A 23,973-nucleotide genomic window follows, 5' to 3' on the forward strand; every position below is an offset into this window, starting at 1 on the left:
AATCAAAACAATTGATTATAATGATAAAACATCACTTATAGATAATTTATTGTAAGATAACCAGAATCCAGATTAAAAATACTTTTGCTTTACTTCCTCATGCATTATACAGAATTGTGTCACCTTCCATATTGCCTTGTTCGTTCACTAACAATAATTATTACTCTTTAAATCATAAGTAGGATTAATTTATTTTATGGTATATAGACAGTTCTGTTTAAAGACATCAATCGGTATTATTTACATCAAAAACAAATCTGTACCGATTTTTACCGACTTTTTCTACAATTTTGAATTGTCTATACATTACACCTCTTGTAATTCCATGTGGACGCTAACTCAGGTTTCAATTTTATTAATAACTTCTTGGAAGCGAAACAAAGAGCATGTTTAACTGACTCTTGTGAGTCATAACTGGTAAATCCAAGCAATGTTTTGATTCCCTTGTCAGAGGTTATCCTGGATATGCAATTTTCATGAAACAATAGCCCAGACCGCAGGCAAGTTTAATTTTTAAACCATCCCACGGTTCTCTTGTATAAAGGCATTGGTAATGTTACGTCTTTTGTAAAGCTAAGGTATTTCTCTGATTGGGGTCGCTGTTAAAAACATTTTCTTCATGAGATTTCATGGAAAATCAGGAAGGTGAAGAGTATGTCACGTCTCTTATAAGTCATTTGTTTGATCGGAATAGCTGTTACCAAATTTTTTTCAATAGATTCACCCATTGCAATGCGAGATGCATCCTCGATGCATTGAGCTCCTATCATTAATCAACTGCGTAATAGGATGATAAGAGATGTATTAGCGTCAATAAATTGTAGATCTTCATCTACGGCTATTATCTAAGGTTTAGAAAACAAGACACTATTATTTATCATTTAAGTATTGATGCAATTTCCTAATGGCGATGCATTTTTATTCTTTTATTTAAAATAATATTATAAAATATAACTATACTTTTAGATTTTAAGATTTTAATTTAAATGTCCTGTATGTGCCTGTATTACGAAGATTCTTGGAAATCTATTGTTGTCGCGGTCACCGGTGTTCTTATGGGGCTTGATGGGTCACCTTAACTCTCCTTTCTTCTTAGACCATAGACAGTATTTTGGACGTTGTGTTGCTAGATTAGAACTTACCGGAACAACTAGGTAGGATTAAAAAAAAAAATACTAGGTAGGACTTGTAACATTGTATTTTATTGTACTTCCGTAGCCTATATTGTATATCACAGGACCTTGGGAAACAGTCTAGGTTGATAAGGTAAAATAGAATTATAAACTTATATAACATTATGCTAATAAATGGTTTATAACTAGTATTATTAAGTTGCTTTGATGTAATCTAAGAGTCTTAACAATGCATTTTTTCCTTTCAACGTTTAGTAACGGTTAATAGCGAAGGTAGAACTGATCTTAATTATTGTATAATAATTAAATATTTTAGTGATTATGAAATTATTTCATAATCACTAAAATATTTTAATTAGTTTCTGGAATCGTACTGAAATTCGAAAGTAACTTTAAGCAACCAATTTTAATTGTGTCTTTCGACACTGACTTTAAAATTAATATTTTATTAGTCTTTCTCAAAATTAGGATTGACGTAAGGCTATGTTACTAATTTGTTCCCACTATATCCTAAAAATACAAACGCAGCTTTTATGAGTACAATTTCTGCTAATATGATCCTGATCTGCCTGTACGGCTGACTGCAATGTTATGCAACATACTACAAACTTTCTGCTTAAAAATAAATACTACTATGAATATTTCTCATACTGAATGGTTTTGCGTATTTTGGAAGTTGAATTTCTGCTGAAATAATCAAGCTCGTCCTCTAGAATGACCTCCTTCGACAAACTGTTTACTTAAAATAACTAAGTATAGACTAAGTACTGAATATTGTTCATATTTTGATATACTACAAGAATAATTCTTTTAAATTTTGCGTGTTTTGGGAACAGCGTTTGTGATGATTTGATCTTGATAAGCTTCACAGTTTACAGCTATGTTGACCTACAAACACGATACCAATTAACTAATCCTTGCAAAGCGTTTGTTCTCATGATACATCTGCCATAAAACTAGATAAGACCAGCATTATCTATATATCTCTATAGTGTGGGTTTTTTCATTGCGTTATTAGTTTTAGTACCTACCTGACTATATTCTAGAGTTAAGGATCCAGGGTAATTTTTACCGCAAGATATAGTCAGCTTGAGATCTTTGTTGCCTTGATATTTTTTAAGTTTGAATTTTAGTATCGAGAATGGCATATTATATTATATTATGCTTATTTAATCTTTTTATTTTGATTGGATTTATTGGGAGGTAACGAGTTAAAGTATAGCAGTCCAGCGTAGTGAGACAAATTTTAAGTGCTAAGAAGTAAAGTGTGGCAGAAAGAAATACAGAACCACTGGTCGTAGTTATTCAGAAAATATAATATGCATATCCTGATGAGCAAGAATCCTGCAAAGTAACTTAATAATAACAATGTGAGTACACCATGACGTAGGTCAAAGAAAATATAATCACTACGTTTACGTAGGTGAAGCAATTGGACAAGTATGCCAACAAATAAAGAAGACTTGATTGCAGTATCTAGAGCAATGTGACAATTGAATGAACGAACGAATGTCAATTGATATCAATGCTCGATAATTTCTGGATACTGCCCTATGACGTCACAGTACAAACAGAGTAAGTGTTTGGATTGCGTCACACCTAGCTTTGCAAATAAGGGGTATGTTTGCTAAGAAGTCGACGGCTAGAAGAGGGCAAATACCATTCCTCTAATGGGTCCAAGGTACGAATAAGCCTTTGACGCGTGTAACTGTACATAATCCTATTTTTATTTCTCGGGAATAACGGAATAAGACGGAAAATATTTCGTAGGGTGTACCGCAAGGGCATGTTATTTTCATTTAGGTTAGTTAGTAGATATTTCTATAAAAATATAGGGTCCCTGTATGAACGAGATATTAATATTTTCTTTATAGAAATATAAAGGTGGCGTAAAATTAATAAACTTTGACTTTGGGTTCATATCAATACCTTTAGTAGATTTTTAAATATTCAGTTCTTTTATCTCCTGTACACTTCATCTAGAAGCACCTAGACTTACGAGCTATTGGCGGTCGATATCCATAAAGAAATTACAGATAGCAAATTATTGTTTTATTCAATAATTACTAAATTTTTACCACTAATTTTCGGAATAACATGAAGCCCTACGCCCTTTTTTGCACTACCACGATGAGCGGTCATGCATTTACGTTACCAATGTCAAGGCTAACCACTGATGCGTATGTAACTTTGCGTGTATTTTGTACTTGTAAACTGATACAAGTTATGTTAAAACATGTCATTTATGTAAACTAGATGACGCCCGGAACTCCGTTGTGCCAAAAGTCGTCGTGCGGGAACCGTACATTTGTCTGGGATAAAAAGTAGAAAGGCTCCCTTTCCCGGGAGTCGGGACTCGAAGTATCTACATCAATCGGTTCAGTGGTTTGAGCGTGAAGACGTTACAAAAAGACAGACCCACTATCGCTTTCATAATAATATTATGTATGGAATAATATGGAATATGGATGTTGTGTATAAGCTCAGGATTACTGAAAATCCGCAATTATGTAATACATCTAGATAGTATTATTTTATCTGGCTTATATTTTAGTACTGCAGTGACGGGAGATTCGTGTTTGTGCAATTATTTTAAGTATGGTCTTCAGGCTATTCAGAGTTACTTTACCCATGACTTTCTATGAGATTGATCCTTATGTGGTCAACATAACGACTATCAACGGTAATACAGTGTAGTTGCTACTTGCTACACCGTAATTCGTAAGTTAGCTAATGACTCTTAGAAGTGTCTCAAATTATGCCTATCTTTACTAGAATTACTGAAGTGGCGAAATGCCACTTCAGTAATTCTAGTAAAGATAGGTTTTTACTACTTGCACTAGTATGAATATTGTTTCATAAATATAATAATGTAAAAATTATGATACCTATTCTCATTTCTCATAAGGTGCATTGGGGTAACTTCGGAAGAAAAAAAAAATGGGGATATTCCGAAAATGGCAAATAATTACCAAACAGTAAGTAATTTTGAGCTCTGGCTACATTAACCGAGACGCCAATTTAATCACCTCCCCCACTTCCTTTCCCTCGAGCCGTCAGCCGGCAGTGTATGTGCGCTAAGTTCATTTTTTCGCGCCAAGTGCAATTTTATGATTTTTTTGGGGTTATCGAAACTACCCCGTATTGTTTTACACAGAAATTAGGTAAGTTACGTAATATTTTGTTTGTTTTAAAGAAGCTTTGACGTTTTTTGCTTTCCTAAGAATAGGTTATGTTGCTCTAGCTATGATTTTTAATAAACATTCGAAATAACCCCAGTGGGGTAAATTTGTTAACGAAATTTCCCCAAAAATTTTTTCATAGTCTTTTGCAGGGGTGCGCAACATAATATAATATTCCGATTTGATGGTCCTAAAATATGGATTGTTCTATTTGTAGGACAAGGTTACTCTTAAATTATATAACTATAATAACCTATCATTATACAAAAAAACAGCTTATTAGGGTACCGTTTTAGTCGTTTTAGTTCACTAATCAACAAAACTTAGTTGACTACGGAACCCTAAAACGCACCCCTAACCAGCTGATTTTCTGTATATTGATAGGTTAATAGTTCTATCTCTGTTAGCTACCACTTTCGTTGGCTTTTTTATTGTTCTTATTCTATTTATTTCTTTGCTCCAAATGTTGAGGACATCTGCATCCCCGATGGGGTAATTTCGAAAATTTTTCGGTACAAAACTTAGTTTGGTGTCTTCTATGGTTTGTATGCACAATGTTTTTGTATGGGGTAAAATAGAATAAAAATAAATATGTGCCTTAAATGTATTATTACATTAGGTCGTGTTTCGGCTGATATTCGAAATTACCCCTTGAGTATTCGAAATTACCCATGAAAAGTAGAAATAGGGTTTTATTTTAAAGGGGTAGTTATATCAGAATTCGTAAATACTTTTGAACTAAAAAATATACAATTCACATGGAAATATGTTTATTATAACTAAAATGTTACAGTTATAGGTAACAATATATACAAATTCGTCTTCTAAACTTGAAACAATGACACAATATACTCACTCTTCCAAAAACTTTACGAGATTGCCCCAATGCACCTTACACGAATTTTAGTACAGTAAGTACTTATTCAACTATATAGGGAAAAAACAGGTTGTTTTAAATAAGTAAAGAATAAAGTCCACTTTTTTTTATTTACTTATGAAATAATTAATTAGCCACTAGTGCCTTATTTTCATTTCCCTAATATCATGCTAAAATACCTACTTGTTCTTCAAGTGAATTTAAGATTCAATTAACGTAGCCAATTTGTTTTAAGTTATTCTGGTTTACTTTGAAACAACTTTTACCATCTCTCGGTAATGTTTGCATTATACACACACACTTTAGCACAAATTTTATTTATACGGTTTTTAGTGAAATTGCTGCTTTGTTACATAGAAAATGTATTTTCTAATACATATACAACGACCTATTCTAAATATTTTGACAACTGTTAGAAACAATATTTTGATCCAAAATTATATTTTCTTTTAAGTTTTTACTTGTAAGTAATTGTTAAATTCGTAACTATTTTTGGTTGAATACGATCATCATCGGTCGGAGTTTGTGAACGCATGTGCTTCCTGGTTTGAACTTCGAACCTTTCTATTGATTCTATACACGTTCTCGGTGAATGACTAGCATTTTAAATTAGAATAACACTCTCCCTTACCTTCCCTTTCTTTTGAATTCCGTGTAATAACTTAACTTGCCCTATTTTGTTATTAAAATTATGAACACAAATAAAAATATTATATTGACTCACCTAAGTTATATAAATATAAAACTGTTCATTGAAAGTTTTTAATTCTACAAGTTTTATTCACTTCACGTCAAAGTTTTTAAAACACCGAAAAAGGCGGCAAATTTGACAGCGCACGTTGTGCCGATGCGCGCCGTGACTGCGGACTGGCGTCGGGCGAGCGCCTGTTTTTTTTTTAGTATTCCCGCGCTGGCACCTGAGGTGCGGTGTGTTCTGCCCAAATAAATAAAATAATAATAATAGTGCGTGAGAGATAACTTCACGTGATGGAGGGAGGTTTGTCGCCATTATTCATATCCACTTTTTAACACCACGTGCCTATCACGATGCCAGTTTAGTCCAATATAAACATTATTTGTTATTATTATTTTATCTTTATTGGGCTAAACCAGTTTCTGACTTCCTAATTCACTCGTGCTAGATTAATTTATTATAAATACTTTATAGTAAGCTACTATTTTAAATAATTCCTTTGAATATTGTTTATTTCGCAACTCGCAATTTATAGCATTTGTTACAGGAAAACTGGATTTACTAGACGGCCTAATCATTAATTCGAATTTCGACGACGGCAATATTTTATTCTTATTTACTTACTTAACTTTACAATATTAGTTTTGTTAAGTATTATCCCACCAAAAACCTAAATGTAAATAAAATAAAATTAAGAAATTTAAAAAACCCCCGCCAAAACAACTTTAAAAAGTAATGAAATAATATTATTTACTGCCTTTAAGTTCAAATAATTCCTAACTTGTGTAAAGTAATATTTTAGTCCATAATTGTTGTCACGGTGTGTCGGGGGACATTTACTGTTTATACTTTATCTACTTCTTACTGTTTGTCGCAATTAAAATAAGCCCAAAGACGAAACCTCTGCTCTAAGTTGGCGAGGAATTGGATATCCTATTGATTACCAGGTGATGCTGCAGCACCAGGTCAACTTTCCATTATTATGTGTATACGTATATTATATATTCACAAATGTCACGAACTAGAATGAAATATAAAACCCATCAAACGACTACAAGTTGCTAACGGCCTTTCATGAACCAGATAAACCCTGATTGTCCAGCACTGAGCATGCTGATGATGATGAATTATAGCTAAGAACACTCTCGATCATGTCCGCTTTCAAACAAAAAAAACTAGATCAAAATCGGTCCATCCGTTTGGATGCTACGATGTCACGGACAGATACACACACAGACAAACAGACAGACAGACACGTCAAACTTATAACACCCCTTTTTTGTCAGGGGTTAAAAAGAGCCAAGTTCAATACAAACATTATGCTTATCTATGGACTTCGCCGTATAAAGGAAAATTAAAATATTATGTATAGTGTGGCATGTGGCATGCAAATATGCATGTTAAATGAACGTGGGCGGGAACGCTGCTGGTACAGGAGAACTCTCAAAAAATGACGTTTTTGTATGATGACAGCGTTAGTCCTTTTCTCGCCACGTTCATATAAAGCCTTGTCGAGCTGTAAAGTGCGACAAGGCTTTAAATGAACGTGGGCGGGAGCACTGCTGGTAAAGGAGAACTGTCAAAAAATGATGTTTTTGTATGATGATTGATGACAGCGTTAGTCCTTTTCTCGCCACGTTCATATAAAGCCTTGTCAAGCTGTAATCGCTTTGGTACTACAGACTATAACAGAACAGCACACAGTAGCTGTTAACAGCAATAATAATTATTGAAGTAGTAGATGACGCCTGCAACTCCTTTGCGCCTAAACTTGTTTTTCGCGCGGGGACCGTAAATTATTCTGGGATAAAAAGTATCCTATGTTCTTTCCAGGAGTCAAAGTATCTCCATACCAAATTTCAGCAAAATCGGTTCAATGGTTTGGACAGACAGACACACTTTCACATTAATTATAATATTAGCATGGATCTGCAAATCGAACTAGTATGCTTGATCCTAGATGATAGATAAACAATATGCTAGGTAAAACACGCAGTCATAAAGTAGAACTTTGTAATGTGTTTACTCTCCAGTATACAAATTGCTGATAAACTTTATTTGCAAGCTTGCCTAGGTGTTATGCAATGCACATAGTAAACAGTTTTATAAAGAGGAAATAGATGGAATGTGAAGAAATAAACAAACTGAAACAAAATGACGGACAAAATAGGTACTGCAGAATTGGTTGGAGAAGCTTAATTATCTCAAAATTAAAAAAGTTGTCCAAAAATTAAACTAAAATGGGCCGAGGCGAGTCCTAGACTGTACCAGAACATCCCTTTCTAGAATGTACACTATTCATGTAAACGAGTGTGAAATATTTCTGGAAGCCTAACGCCATCTAGTATCGAGTAGGGGTTTTATGTTGTTTTAATTCCTCGAGTGGTTCCACAAGTTGACGCTAGATGGCATTACGTGTCCGTATCCGTAACACTACTCCCCTCTTAGAGATGCTCGTCCCGAGCATCGTTGTTACTGACATGGTAACGCGCCACGCTGTTGCAACCTTTATAGAGTAGTTTATTCTTTTTACCATTTTTTTTAAATCTAGCTAGGATCATACAATACCCATAAGTGCCCATAACAGATAGATAAGGTCATAGATATTCAATATTTATACATATAAGTACAATGAATGTACTTGTACCGGAATTCAAAATATCACCTCAAAACTAGTCTCAAAACATAATAAATAAGATTATGAACGTCAAGCAGTCATCTTGTAAAATGTGTAAACATTTTTTTCAATGTTTTACCAAAATAAACATGGCCTACGGATGGTGACGGCAGCGTGGCATTGGTGCTGGACATTTTTTTTTCGAATTTTGGCAAAAGAATCAATAACATAACCACTTTCCGCATTGTTACATACACACACACAGAATTCTTAATGACTAGGGAATAGGGAAAGGTCTGAGGGTAAGGTGAATATTTGAATAATGAAGAAGGTAACAACTTACAAGTTACAACCATGAAAATGGCTACAGAGAATACTAAAATAAAAATAGTCACATTCAAATTATTTCTTTGGGGAAAATCCTCTAAAATGTTACGAGTTACGACAAGGTCATAGGTTTAATTTCATTTGTTTCAAATTTTTATAACACATTAAAAATCTTATGATTTTGTAGGGTTATTGAAGCTTTAGGGCCTGCTTCACCACTTCTTGATTTTATCAAGAATGCCGGAAAGGCTATCCACAACTTGTATGACAGATAAAGTATGGAGTATCTGTCAATTAAGTTATGGATCTATCCGGTGCTTATCAGGAAGTGGTGAAATCGTTGTTATATTCGTCGCAAGTCGCAACTCTCAATGAAACTAATAGAGTTTTCAAATCCTCGCAACGCTACGGCTTGACTTGTCTCAGATACTCATGTCTCGTTTTCACAGAAATACTATACAAGTGCAATTTTAAAGGCAAGATTAAAGGCTGTCGAATTTCTCCGGTTTCGGTTACGGCTAAACATAGTACGGCCCATATAATATTTAAACAAATACGGCCCATTTGTTATTTAAATAAATTGATATTTATTAGGCTATCCTTATTATAAATGCGAAAATGTAGTCTGTTACTTCTTCACGCTAACCGCTGAACTGATTTTGATGAAATTTCTGACTCGGGAAAGGACATAGGAGAGATTTTGTTGCGGTTTGTACTGTTGCGGGCGTCATCTTATTGACGATCTCTGTGGCTCAGTGGTGAGCTCAAGCCGGGGGTCGCGGGTTCGAATCCCGCCGACGGAACAAAAAGTTTTCAAAGTTCCCGGGTCTGGATGTATATTAAATATGTGTATGATATAATAAAAATCTTAAATATATGTATAGTATAAAATTATTAAATATATTTCCGTTGTCTGGTACCTGTAACACAAGTCCTTTAGGTACTTAGCACGGGGCCAGACTGACGTGATGTGAAGCGTCCATAGATATTATATTATATTATTATTATTATCTTATATGCTATGAATATAGATCGCGAGTTTCCTACGCCGGATCTTCTCGCCGTGTTAGTTCCCGAACCCATGGTACCAGTAGTATCGACGTTTAGAGAATATTTGAAAAAAATTCATACTAATGTTATAATATGCGAAAGTTTGTCTGTCTGTCTGTCTGTTACCTCTTCACGGCTAAACCGCTAAACCGATTTTGCTGAAATTTGACATGGAGATACTTTGAGTCCCGGGAAAGGACATAGGATACTTTTTATCCCGGAAGAATGTACGGTTCCCGCACGTCAAACGAATTTTGGCGCAACGGACTTGCGGGCGTAATCTAGTTCTAAATAAAAATTGTTAAGTTTAAGTTTGAGATCTATCATCTACTATGTACGTATAGTGTTGTATGTGTAAATATGTGAGCTATGTTAATTACATAGTGACTGGGTCGGGCTCGCCCTACATCATGGAGGTCGGGTACATAATGTGATTGCTTGTTGGATTTATATTCTTTGGTATTTGTAAGTAATTCTATGGCGAGAGGCTGGTTCTTCTTCAGAACGAATTGCCTATATTTTAGGGATATCCGATTTGAATCTTCTGCTATATTGTATAGACTAGTATATCTTTAAACTCAGTTAGCTTAGAGCTAGGAGCTAAAAATTTCGAAGACATGTTCCTCATATTATTATGATGCATGGACCAGGGACCTACTAAGGATTTTTCAAAACTATCCCTAGAGCATCTAGGGTCTGGGTTTAGGTACTTATCAAAAATGCTGTTGCCTGTTAGGCTGTTACATGCAGGATTAAGTTAGTAATCAATGAGGATATAGGTAAACTACGTAACAGTAGTAATAAAATATCCTATTTCCTCTAATGATTCCTTTGAAAACATGTTTTAACATGTTTTAACTAGATACTCACGTTGTAAGGTTTTCTTGATTAGTTCCCCATTGAAGAAATCATATGCATGTTGTTGGTTGGTTCGACGTGCTGTGAACTGTTGGCATCAATACGAAACATAAAATTGATTATTTACTTACCTGTACATGCCTGTACCAACTAATATAAGTATATTCTGTGCCTGTACGATCCTGTACTATGATGACTAATAAGTACTGCCACCTGTAAAGTAGTTCCTGCACGGAATCATTATAAAGAGTTAACGGTAATTATAGGTAAGTAATATATTATACTTATTGCAAAACAATCCAAGCATATACTTAGTATATTTTTGGAAGACTTAGTGCTGACTAACAAGTAACATGACAACTAATTTACCAGTCGCCAGTCACCACCATATGGGGTAGTGGAATTTTATCATATCAATTAGCGTCTTATTATACCTCCAGGTCTTCAGATATTATTACACTTGACTGCCATATTTCATCATTAGCTTCCACGTGCCTCGACACGAATGCCGGCTCGAGTACATCAGGTACTTAGACGGCTTAGAGTTAGACCTGCTTAACTATTGTGAAATTTTAGAAAAAAAAACTATTGTAAGATAGAGTAAGAACATCGTTGTGGACTTGTAGTAATGCCACATTAATGTAAAAAATATTTATCGCTTCAAAAACTACTTCAATTATTACTTTTAACAAAAAATTAAAACTGACGTCCAAGGTAAAAACAATAATAACATCCTTATAATATGAACTAAAAAGTATTAAATAATTTTTCCTATCTAATACTTAGTGCCTTTTTCCGGATTCGGCTAAACCTCAACTATTTCTGTACTCAATCTTCATCATTTTGAAGTCGTTACCAGATAGCTGAATCTTTAGTTCTCTGGCAGAATATTTGAAACTTTTGGAACTGGCACCTATTAATGATATTTTATGGTGTTGTGTGTATATTGTATCCATATACAACCATGTGAGTTGTGACATTGGTGACCCTGACATGGTAGTGATGATGATGATGATGATGAATGTAATTTGCATAGTAGAATATGCTTTCAGTTCTAAAAACAACGCCTAAACCCCCAAACTTGTATCTATAAGGAATCCGGAGTTCTCTTAGTATCTTCGGAACCATAGTATATCTTGGTGTAAAATCTTGCGTTTTGGTAGCATATGATTAGGATGCTTCTCATAAAACCAAAATCACCATATGTTTCCATATAAATTTTGAGGAGTTCCCTCAATTACTCATGGATCCCATCATCAGATCACCACTTTTGTGAAAATGGGACCAAATTGGAGTGAAACCTAATATAACGAAACAAAAATTTTGAAAATCGGTTCACAAACGGCGGAGTAGTGGTCGAACATACAAAAAAAAATCCACAGCCGAATATATAACCTCCTCGTTTTTTGGAAGTCGGTTAAAAACATGTACCATCGATGAAATTGATTCAGTCACAGCCGGCAGTCGATGGACCTACGACATGGTCAGGCTGTGTCTATGAGGGTGTTTGATATTCTATATTTGCCACCAGGTGCCGCTATGTAACGTGGTAGAGCCGGCTCGACCGGATAAATACCACGGGCTCACAGAAAACCGGCGTGAGCGCTTGCGCTGTTTCACGCCGAGTGAGTGAGTTACCGGAGGCCCAATCCCCTACCCTTCCCTATTCCCTTCCTTACCCTCATCTTACACCTATTCCCTCTAAAAAGGCCGTCAACGCACCTGCAGCTCTTCTGATGTTGTGAGTGTCCATGGGTGACAAAAGTTGCTTTCCATCAGGTGACCCGTTTGCTCGTTTGCCCCCTTATTTCATAAAAAACATGTAGCCGGGTCTATCGAGTCAAATAGACTTCTTCTTTTATTTACGGCAAACCTACGAATAATAAAAACTAGGCAAACCAACGCTTTTATCGTGAGTCGTGAGTTCGTGACATAATATGACAGCATTTTGACATGATAGACCCGGCAACTGGTAGCAAATATGAAATAGAATATCAAACACCCTCATTTAATGTTACTCTAATCTGTTAGTTGCATAGTATTTTTAGTTGGATAGCCAGAGTTGCCAAAATGCTTTCCTTTATCTGAAAAGTTTACTTGCACACAATGCTTAATTTCCCCTGGCATGTAGTCTCTAATGTGATAGCCATATTAGCCTGGTGTAAATGTCACTAATTACGTCCTCGCGGCTCCTTAACACCAGCTGACCCTTGCTTATTGCGCCTCGTGTACTGTCATGTAAAGTCACACTATGACGGGTCGCAGCGAAGCGGGCCGTATTTTCTATGAATATTGTGTATGAAAGAAGCGCCACCCTGCGGCCCGTCATAATGTGTGTGTATCTTATCAAGTACTTTAGGAGAATTATAGGCCGCGTGCAACTTTGCATTCGCTCGGCAAAAATGGAAGGAGAAAGCGCAGGGAAATTCACAACGTACTTTACGTGCTTTAGCACTAGACATTAATTCACTTTGAATCTATGGTCCTTCGAGCCTATTCTAAAAATTGTTTTTGGTTATTTCAGAGTCCAATCGGATGTGGGCGAGCGCATCCTTCGTGGGTGTGCTGATCATCATCGGCCTGCCGCTGTGGTGGAAGACCACGGAGGTTTACAGGTAAAAATATTAACAATAAATTGCAAATTAACACTGAGATATAGGTACTAAATTAAATATAAAATAAAATTACAAAAAACTGGATCTGCGCAAATTGGTGTCCTTACCGACTACCCTTTACGGTTGGTGGACAATCAGACTTACCCACTTCAGCCAAGATCACACAAAGGTCACGATAAAAATGATCTTTGTATTAGCTCCGTGGATTCGTCACGAGGACATTGCAAAAGCTTAAAACCTTAGAATCATGTTTTTAGGGTTCCGTACCCAAAGGGTAAAAACCCTAATTATAAGATAAAGCAATTTTAAAACAAATTAAGTATGTAAGTTATGGTGACCATGAGTTATGAGTTATGACTGAGTAAACCACATTGTAACGTGATTTGATAAGAACAGTACGGAGTAATGTGCAGTTTAACACAAATAACACAATATCATCATATCATACAGTAATTTAGTCGTCAAAGTGAGATCTCAGATAAGCGACATACCCGAGTTACTACTGCAGATGAATAGATATTAGATACAATGCTGTAAAAGTAGTATAATAATAAATACACTGTATAATTACTGTATATATAAATATATACCTGTAGACGTATACAGGGTGTAACAAAAACAAGTGATAATACTTTAGGGTGTGTACGTGTTCCTTGTGGAGAGCTCACTGTGAAAGTAGCAGCGCTGAAAGACCAATATTTTTCTTCACTTTTGCATGGGGAAACTCGTGACACTCGAGTCCTTGCCCATACAAAAGTGAAAAAAAAAATTCGTCTTTCAGCGCTGCTACTTTCACAGTGACCTCTCTACAAGGAACACGTACACACCCTAAAGTATTATCACTTATTTTTATTACACACTGTATATTATGTATTCATATATATACCCAATCACCCAGGTCAGTTAGTGTGGTGTCAAAATTTTAGACTGCAACTGCACCTGCTGGCTAACCTAAGATCTTATTTTAATTTTTATGTGTGATATTAATAGTATGAAAAATGGTGTTCTTACTATATTACGTTATTTACATTGTGGTTTTAAATGATAATTTCTATAGTAAAAACGTGAGTAGTGAGTACCCTTTGACTCGAATTACATAAACTGGGGCCCTATTATGAGCTCTTAAATCCATTCACTTTACGTCCTTATACAGTCAGATAAGGACGTAAAAAGAATGGATTTAAGAGCTCATAATAGGGCCCCTGTTTAGTCTCAAAACTATCGGTGAGGTCGTAAGGACAAAAGAAATCACCGGAACCAGTTACAAAGTATCAGTGTTCACACAGCATAAATACGGAACCCTAAAAATATTATTTAATTTTATCACAAGAAAATGGGCTTAACTGTAGGTGGAAATTGTAATCAAAAATATTTACTTGCTAGTTGCTACATAACCCCCGCAATTCCGTTGCGCCAAAATTAGTTTATCGCGCGGGAACCGTACATTTTTCCGGGATAAAAAGTATCCTATGTCCTTTCCCGGGACTCAAAGTATCTCCATACCAAATTTCAGCAAAATCGGTTCAGCGATTTGGGCGTGAAGAGGTAACAGACAGACAAACACACTTTCGCATTTATAATATTAAGAATGGATATGGAAGTATGGATGTCAGCTAATCATTTAAGTTCCTATATCTCCAGGGTGACGTTACCGTACTCGGAGATCAGCTCGTTCGACACGGAGTCGCATCACGTCGCCACCCAGCTCAAGGTGCTGGCCAACTCGCACCACCTAGCTGAGGAGCTGGCTGGCAAGATACGGGAGACTTTCAAAGAATATGGTAAGGATTTTCGTTTGAAAATGGGTCATTTGGCAAGGGGGTGTCATTGTCATGGAATCTTGGGTCAGCCATGTACACAGACTGTTTATTAAGAAACATATTGGCATTACTTCTTTCTACACAGTGGTGGAAAGACATTATAAGCCAAAATTTGGACTACTCAATTAACAATGCCTACTAGCAACTAGGCTATTTATTATAAATTCTTCACTTTACTCCACATAATGTTATGTGACTCGGCCGTTGCGTTACCACATAACTATTGTACAACAAAAGAGAATTAATGAACTCTTAATAAACACTTTATAGATCTAAATGATATAAAGTGAAATTCATTAAGAGTGACGTGTACGGTGTAGTCTAAGATGCAGAGTGTAGTTTAAAAATGCTGTAAAGCTGAAGTCAGAAGTTTGGCTTACATAAGATTTGATAACTTTTTCACAGTACCAGACACCAGCCAGCTCATTAAGTTAGCCAAATTGTACAAAATATTTTTTTTTTCACATCACTCTCTAACCCTAAACTTCTAACCCCGGTCTTTTTTACCCCAGACGCGATAAAACTGAACATCATCACGGAAGTGCTGCCAGGTGCCCTCCGTCAAACGTTGGAGTCAGTGGCGGATGAAGGGGAGGCGACCGAGGAGGTGGGCGCCGTGTACGATTTGTACAAGCATAACACCTTCTACGTGGTGCAGAGGACGCCACTGTTCACTGACGTATGGGTCGGAGGAGAGAGGGTCGCGTTTTTCAGAGATGCTAAAGGTAAAGTAATAAAATCATACATATATCCATACTAAAAATTAACATTATAAAATTTCGCGCATCTCTCTGTTTGTTACCTCTTCACGCCAAAACCGCTGAACAGATTTTGCTGAAATTCGGCATGAAGATACATTAAGTCCCGGTAAAGGATATGGAATACTTTTCATCCCGAAAAAATGGACGGTTCCTGCACAAAACAAATTTTGGCGCAACGGGTTGCGGGTGTCATCTACTATCCAGTAATAAAATGAAATGACGCCACCAACAATCTCCAAGTTTTACAACGAGATAACAAGCCGCTTTTCTACTATAAATGTTGCCTATCGGCTATGCTGGCGGTATTGAGACGTGTTGGAAATTAAAATGTCCCATGTTCATAATTTCTCCTTACCTATATTATACTGTATATTTTATCTGTAAATCACAGGTATCTCACGCCAAATTTTTTCACCATTCTATAACTTAATTCATATTACACCATCAGCCGTCCCAACACTCTGCCAAGCCCTGCTCAACTGGATCTACCAGCCGTCCATCCTACACGGTGCCCGCTCGCAGCTGGCGGACGCGGCACGCCAGGTCCGCTCGCCAGGCGGCGCGGAGTACCACATAGTGCTGTCTGTGGTGCACCCCGATCCGCAACACTTGAGGGTTGACTTCAACGCTGGTGAAGTTATGGAAGGTGAGATGAAGATGCGCGTATGTAGCAATCCCACCTTCTCAGTTGGATCTACCAGCCGTCCATCCTACACGGTGCCCGCTCGCAGCTGGCGGACTCGGCGCGCCAGGCCCGCTCGCCAGGGGGCGCAGAGTGCCACATAGTGCTGTCTGTGGTGCACCCCGATCCACAGCACTTGAGGGTTGACTTCAACGCTGGTGAGGTTATGGAAGGCGAGTTAAGCTGGTGAAGATGCGCGTATGTAGTGAATGGAAGATCCTTGATCTTCCTGGCTTGGTCTTGGTCCTGGCTTGGTCTTGGTTGGCTTGGCTTCCTCCTTCGTCGCTTGGTGAAATACGAGCAGCAATAGGCGCATACCTAGTATGTAGTGTAGTGTAGTACCACAGTGCTGTAAATATTCGTAGTTACACAACGAGCGTAGACAGCCTGAATAATAACAATTTGCACCACTTAACTTTATAATTATTTGTTACAGACTACATCGGATCGTTTGTGGACGAGCTGTCGGAGCTGCATAATTTCACGCTCAAGTCCCAGTGGCTCCATCTGCTGGATTTCGATTTTCAGCTCAAAGAGGTTAGCTCAGACGTAGAGCAGTTGGACTTCATACCTTTTAGAATTAGGTATTATAGTTGTAGGTAGGTATTATGTTATGTTAAAAAGAATATACATGAATTCAAGAAAAAATGTGATACCCATGGGAGAAATACTCTAAACATAAGCTTGAAATTCCGGTGACTAGACTTACTTAAGTCAAAAATTCTTTTAAAGGTCAATGTATACGCCTTTATAATAAGATCCCAGAAAACGTTCAAAATCTGTCAATTAATAAATTTAAAAAAGTTGTTAAAGAACGTTTGTGTACCAAAGCATACTATAAAGTTACTGATTTCATGAATGATAGTACACCGTGGGAATAACGTCGCCCCCTGCAGAGCTATTTCTGTATATTATTTTATTGTAATATTGTACACTTGTTGTATTTAGTTTTTTTTTTTTTTTTATTTAGTCATAATGACATTGTAATTTACCATCTTTTTGGTAAAAGATGGCCCCGTGCGAGTTTCTTACGCCGATGCTTCTCGCCGGGTTAGTTCTTGAAATGGTGGTAGGCCAGTAGCATCAACGTTCGGAAAGTGTTTGAAAAAAACTTATTCTGAATAAAAATTTTTGACTTTGACTATAGGCACAGTATAGCAATATTAGTCCCTACAGTAACGAAACGCCTTTGACGTCGCACGATGCCGCCACCGATGACAGGTACCGAGCAGATATGCCAGGGTTGCCACGAAACGGGAAATAAAATAAAAATAAAATATTGTGCTTGTAATGCAAATGTTATCATTTAATCTGTTTAATCAACGTGTTATATTTACATATTTATTTATTTTAAAAACTTTATGCACATAATATAGGTACAAAGGTGGACTTAATGCCGTACGGCATTATCTACCAGTCAACCTTTGGGCGATACAAGGACAAAGTTGTATAGGTGCCAGTCGAGTTGAAAGAGGAAAAGACAGAAAAAAATAATAAATATATATCGAGGGGTGAAAGGCTAATGGCTTTAAGCGACACTGTGTGCGATATTGAGTTATATATATATATTCGGAATCAGCAAATTTTTCTGCGTCTTTTGAGCCAGGTTTCATGACGATCAGAGCAATTTTTTGGCGGTTAAGGCAAATAGATTTGGCCCAGTTTTTACATTAGGCTACTACCTCAAGCGACACAAAAATATATCTTTTTTATAACATGGATGACTTAAGCCACGTTATGATACCTAGGTAGTTACTTGAGTCTTTTATCCTTTTCCACTTTTAAACTTAAATGTTTGGTTAAAGCTTTATTCCCGTTTCTATAACTTAAATACTTGGTTGGTTACATAATTTAGCTTGCATCATAATAAACAAACTCATGTCACTTAAATCAATTGGCGTGCCACAAAAAAACGTTCAGCATGTCGCTTGATGCAATTAACTCTCCATTAAAATATTAGGTAAATGTCGCTTGAATCAAATAGCCTGCAGCAAAATCTAAACAAGTTTGTAGCTTGAGTCATTTAGCTTTGCTTTATTCTATGTCGTACAGTGACATGAAGTAAATAGTATTTTTTGGAAATTTAGGACCGAAGGTCGTTTGAGATAAATGTGACCTTTAATTTAAATAAAAAGCGGTTGCTTAAATCAGTTTTCCTTTCCTATAATGAGCAAGAGATGCATGTTAAAGCAAGCATATTTTCCTATGACACCGTAAGTCGATGTCGTTTAAGACCTACCTAAATTTCTTAGTGTTACCTTAACACTTCTAGCGAATAGTAGGCATGCGCTCGCGCGCGGCGCTTAAGTTAGTGCCGAAACGGCAGGTGGACCGGTCGTGTGCGATTTTCTACCGGTCGTGTGCGATTTTCTGGAGCTGCGCACAGGAAAACTGTTGGTAAGTAAGATTTTGAATTCCATGTTTTCCCATGTAGTTTATTAAATATTGTTATTTAAACACAAAACAAAATGCAATGCACCTGATAAACTATATTTTTAAGAAATTCTAATTGAATCATGTGTAATTCTTCCTTTGTTATAGAAAAAAATGTGGACACAATTGTGGAGAAATTGGCGAAGAAAAAAGAAGAAATATTTTCAATTTCTTTTGGGGATTATCACCTCAAGGTAAAAAAGATTGGATAGTGGCTATGTCATCATCATAAGAAGTGAAACGAAAGAGATCCAAATCTTCTACGTACAGATCAAGAACTAATAATTACTTCATTAATGATGGAGAAGGTCGACGCCAAGTATGTTTGAAATTCATATTAAATACTCTTGATGTCTCTCAAAAATACGTCCAGTACACTATATCTACTGCATCTTATGGTATTGCTAAGGAAGAGTCACGTGGAAAATGTATACCAAGCAACAAGACCAGCGAAGAAAATAAGGAATCTGCAAGAAACTGGATAAAAAGCTTACCTGCACTGCCATCTCACTACTGCAGAAAAGACTCTACCCGTTTGTACTTACCAGTAGAGTTCAAAAGTATCAAAAATTTATACCGGTTATACAAAGAAGCAAAAATTTCCGAAGGCGTTGACTGTTTAAGCGAAAAACTCTTTCGTAATATGTTTCTCAGTGAGTTCAACCTTGGATTTCATATACCCAAAAAAGATAAGTGTATAAAATGTATGAAGTTTGAAACAGAAAATGAAAACGACTGTCCTGAAAAGAAGGTTCATTTGATAGAAAAGAAGGCATCTAAAGCACGCTTAGAATGTCACCAAGAGCTAGTGAAAGGCAATCCATCCATTCTATGTACATCGTTTGACTTACAAAAGGTACTCAATACACCGCATGGCTCAAACATGCAATTAAATTACTCTCGAAAATATGCTGTCTACAATCTTTGCTTTTATGAAAGTGTTACAAGGTCTGGTTTCTGCCACATTTGGGGAGAGTCGGAAGGAAATAGAGGTGCGAACGAGATCGCTACTATATTGCAAAAATATATTAAAGATGTTGATGCACGGAGTTCTGTAAAATCTCTAATCCTCTATTCTGATTCATGTCCCGGACAAAACAAAAACAAAGTTGTTTTAGCTGCTTTACACAATGCTTTATTACAAGCACAGAATTTAGAGACAATACAGATGAACTATTTACTACCAGGCCACACCGAAATGACTGTAGACAGTATACACTCTACCATTGAAAATTCAGTTCGAAACACCACAGTTTGGGCCCCTTCACAATGGCTTACTATTTGCCAATTAGCACGAAAGGATCCAAAACTTTACAACGTAGAAGGCTTGACGCATGTAGATTTTAAGAGCTTTGATGATCTGGCTGACAAGTACTTTAAAGGAAATTTAATTGGAAAAATTAGTAAGCTGCGAATTGCGACTTTCAAAAAATCATCCCCTAATATAATGAAAGTAAAATATAGCATGATGGAAGATTCTCCAGAGGAAAAAAATCAAATAGTGGCAAAGCCTAAACTTATCAATCAGAGATATGATTCTTCTCTTCCTATCACAAAAACTAAATATAAGGACCTGAAAAAACTATGCGATAGCTCAGTTATTCCACGAATTTTTCATTCGGAATATTTAAACTTGAAAACTTCTGATGGAAACGACGTATTATTAGATACAGATTTGGAAGATGAAGAAAACGCAGAGTAAGTCACAATTAATTAAATAATAAACAATATTTAATTAATTGTGAGACAGATTAGATACCTCTAATAGATTAACAAGATGCAGATTAAGTTTTAATTAAGTTTTAAGCTTTAATTATTTATGAGACTGATTAGATACCTACTTATTTTTAAGAACTGTTTGACCAGTAGGCCTACAATGAAACCGTTTTGAGACTCAAACAATCGAACGAGAATGCAGCGTCCTACTCTAACAACGTCATTATACGTTTGTTAGAATAGGACGTTGCATTCTCGTACCATTATTTGAGTCTCAAAATAGTTTCGTGGTACGGTCCCAGGATTAAAAAAGTAAAACAAAATTCTTAGGCGATGTTGTTTGATCAGTAGTTAATTATACTAATAGACAAATATTTTTGAAATTACGTAAACGTTTTTGAAAAGTCGTAATTTTAACTACGGTAAAAATATTTAACTTAAATTACAGTTGACTACTGACCAAGCAATCCAGCCTTACTCATAAGTCATTATGTTTAAGTTTTGCTATAATATTTATTATTATGTTTTTATAAGTAACTTTATCATAAAGAAGATAAATAATAATATATTACTTTTTGTTGAGACTGATCTCTCAAGAATTTTAGGTCAAATATGACATGCTTAGGTATATTTTGTAACCTAAAAATATAACGAATTAAGTATTTTTAATTTTTTATTAAAATTTCAAATTTTAGAGGCTGATTATGTGATAATCACATGGTTATATCCTGATTCCTGTGATTTCTTAAATTAAGAAAGTAAATAAATGACTGAATGTTATAGTATTAATAGGTTCTAATAAAAGTCATTGATATTACAGATATGAACATAGTACAAGATTTATTTTTTGTTACTGAAATGTTTAAAATTAAAAAAAAAATCTTTTCAGTTACTTATGCTAAAATAATAAGTCATTAGTCAATAATAAGTTATTAGTCAATCTCTGTAGTTTTTAATAAACACTCCTTTTTCAATACTTACTTTTATTTATTTTATTCTCGTCTAACATCATGGAAAACTCTCGTTAAATATTCTGCAATTTTGATGTGGTGAAGTTTTTGTTAAGGTTTCAACGACCAATCTCAAATAAAATTAATTTTTTTGAGGATTTAGGTCAATCACATTAAAAAGTTGACCGTGGCTTAAGTCACTTATCCTGCACCTAAAATAGGATTGAATTTATCTTTCAGCCTATTAGACGTAATCTGTTGCAGCCGTAGATATGTAGTTCAATCTATTGGCTTTACTCGAAAATTACTATAGCTACTTTCTTGAATCATTTAGCTACCCACTTATTATAATAACAGTTGTACCTTAAATCATTTAGCTTTACTCTAAAATCTAGGTGAAGCGTAACTTAAGTCCTTTATCCTTACTCTAAAAAAATAAACAAATAAGCATTTTTAACTCAAGCGACATTTATTTCTGTAACCCTTTATTCTATTGACTTAAAACTAAAACATGTGATAAAGGATTTAATTACGAAAAGAACTGTATACTTGGAATCTAAATTAAACAAAAAACTGAATTTCTACGAATTTTTTTCTGATTTTAAAAACTTTAAAACGCTCTCCTGTAAAGTTACAAAAATGTCGCTTAAATCCATTAGCCTTTCACCCCTCGATATTATTCTTATAAAATATATCTTAATATATATATTTCTTGTGTGCGTGTGTATGTGACTGAACTCCTCCTAAACGACTGGACCAATTTTGATGAAATTTTTTGTGTGTGTTCGTGGAGATTCGAGAATGGTTTAGATTTACAGTTTGGTCTACTGGAAAATGTTTTTTCAATTAATTTCTTATTTATAAGGAGTTGTTGATTTTGGAATGTTTTACATTAGATCCGGCGGACGGCGCTATCATCGCATTCAATATTATTCTATTTCAATTTTAGTTTGTCCTGACAGATGGTGCTACGATTAATTTGAAAAAAATTTTGTTATTCAATTCATGTGCTGATTAAAATATTAAATAAATAACACATAGGCTACAATTTTAACCGACTTTCAAAATGGGGGAGGTGTTATGTTCGTTTTCTTATATTCAACGATTACTCCGCCGTTTGTTAACCGATTTTCAAAATTTTTCTTTTGGTATATAGGGTATCATCCCAATTTGGTATTATATTCAGAAAAGTGGTGATCTGATGAAGGATCCATAAGTAATCGAGGGAACTCCTCAAAACTTATAGGGAAACATATGGTGACTTCGGTTTCGTGAGAAGTATTCTAAGCATATGCTACCAACAAGTAAGATTTTGCACCGAGATATACCTGGTATACCGTGGTTCGGAAGGTGCTGAGAGAATTCCTGATTCTTTATAGATACAAGTTTGGGAGTTTCGGCGTTGTTTTAAGAACAGAAAGCATATGCTACTATGCAAATTACATTCTTCATCATCATCATCATCATCATCATCACTACCATATTATACCATTTCATAATCTTTTAGATCGAGACTCGAGTTTGTCAAGCGATAATTAAAAAAAATCTATATCTACCTAATATTATAAACCTGAAGAGTATGTTTGCTTGAACGCGTCAATCTCAGAAACTACAGGTCCGATTTAAAAACTTATCTCAGTGTTAGATAGATCATTTATCGAGTAAGACTCATCATTTATCGAGAAGGTTATATTATATTATTACTCTAAGACTAATACGACAGAAGAAACTCAGGAAAATGTGGGAAAAACGGGGGAAATATTTTTTATGGGAAAATGTACCTACGGATTCTGTAAAATTTCTAATTTACGCGGGCGAAGCCGCGCGGGACATCTAGTATTGTATAATATTATACTATACTTACTTATAATATACATATTATCACACATAAAATTATATATAAATAAAACCAATAACCATACGTAATATATTATTATATAATAACTATATTATAATAATATATAGTTGATCAATGATGATCAATGATTACCTAATTTATGCCATAAATTATGAAAACTAAGAGTCTGCCAACTGTTTCAAGTATAGGTTAAAACTCACGTACCCTGCGCTTAAAAGTATCTCTGATTTTTGACATCCTGATTTCCGGAGGAAGAGCGTTCCAGAGGAGAATAGCCTGGATATTAAAAGAAGAGTGGACGGAACTTGACTTGTAAGAAGGGCAACTTAAAAGCTGATTTGAAGTGGATCGGAGGTTTTTATCGTGCCTGCTGCAACGGTATTGAAAGTGAGGGGCGAGA

At 35.5% G+C, this 23,973-nt stretch overlaps 2 protein-coding genes across 4 annotated transcripts in view; one reads left to right on the top strand and one right to left on the bottom strand.

The window, feature by feature from the left end:
- Positions 1 to 6,082, bottom strand: part of LOC121728468 (protein I'm not dead yet) — a 39,171-nt gene extending 33,089 nt beyond the window's left edge. Inside the window, exon 1 of one of the 2 annotated variants that reach the window (XM_042116659.1) lies at positions 5,917 to 6,082. The gene's annotated coding sequence lies outside the window, so the exon portion shown is untranslated. Of the gene's footprint in view, positions 1 to 5,914 lie in introns of both variants that reach the window. The other variant, XM_042116660.1, reaches the window with a different exon arrangement.
- LOC121728469 (GPI transamidase component PIG-S) overlaps positions 1 to 23,973 on the top strand; it is a 46,360-nt gene that overhangs the window by 17,955 nt on the left and 4,432 nt on the right. Inside the window, exons 1-6 of one of the 2 annotated variants that reach the window (XM_042116664.1) lie at positions 6,078 to 6,189; positions 13,263 to 13,353; positions 14,995 to 15,134; positions 15,686 to 15,898; positions 16,383 to 16,580; positions 17,053 to 17,153. In XM_042116664.1, coding sequence (XP_041972598.1) covers positions 6,180 to 6,189; positions 13,263 to 13,353; positions 14,995 to 15,134; positions 15,686 to 15,898; positions 16,383 to 16,580; positions 17,053 to 17,153 — 753 coding nt within the window. In that variant the 5' untranslated portion in view covers positions 6,078 to 6,179. Of the gene's footprint in view, positions 1 to 6,077; positions 6,190 to 13,262; positions 13,354 to 14,994; positions 15,135 to 15,685; positions 15,899 to 16,382; positions 16,581 to 17,052; positions 17,154 to 23,973 lie in introns of those variants that run through there. The other variant, XM_042116661.1, reaches the window with a different exon arrangement.

Source organism: Aricia agestis, chromosome 6 (genome assembly GCF_905147365.1).
Source record: "Aricia agestis chromosome 6, ilAriAges1.1, whole genome shotgun sequence".
NCBI classification, from domain to species: domain Eukaryota; kingdom Metazoa; phylum Arthropoda; class Insecta; order Lepidoptera; family Lycaenidae; genus Aricia; species Aricia agestis.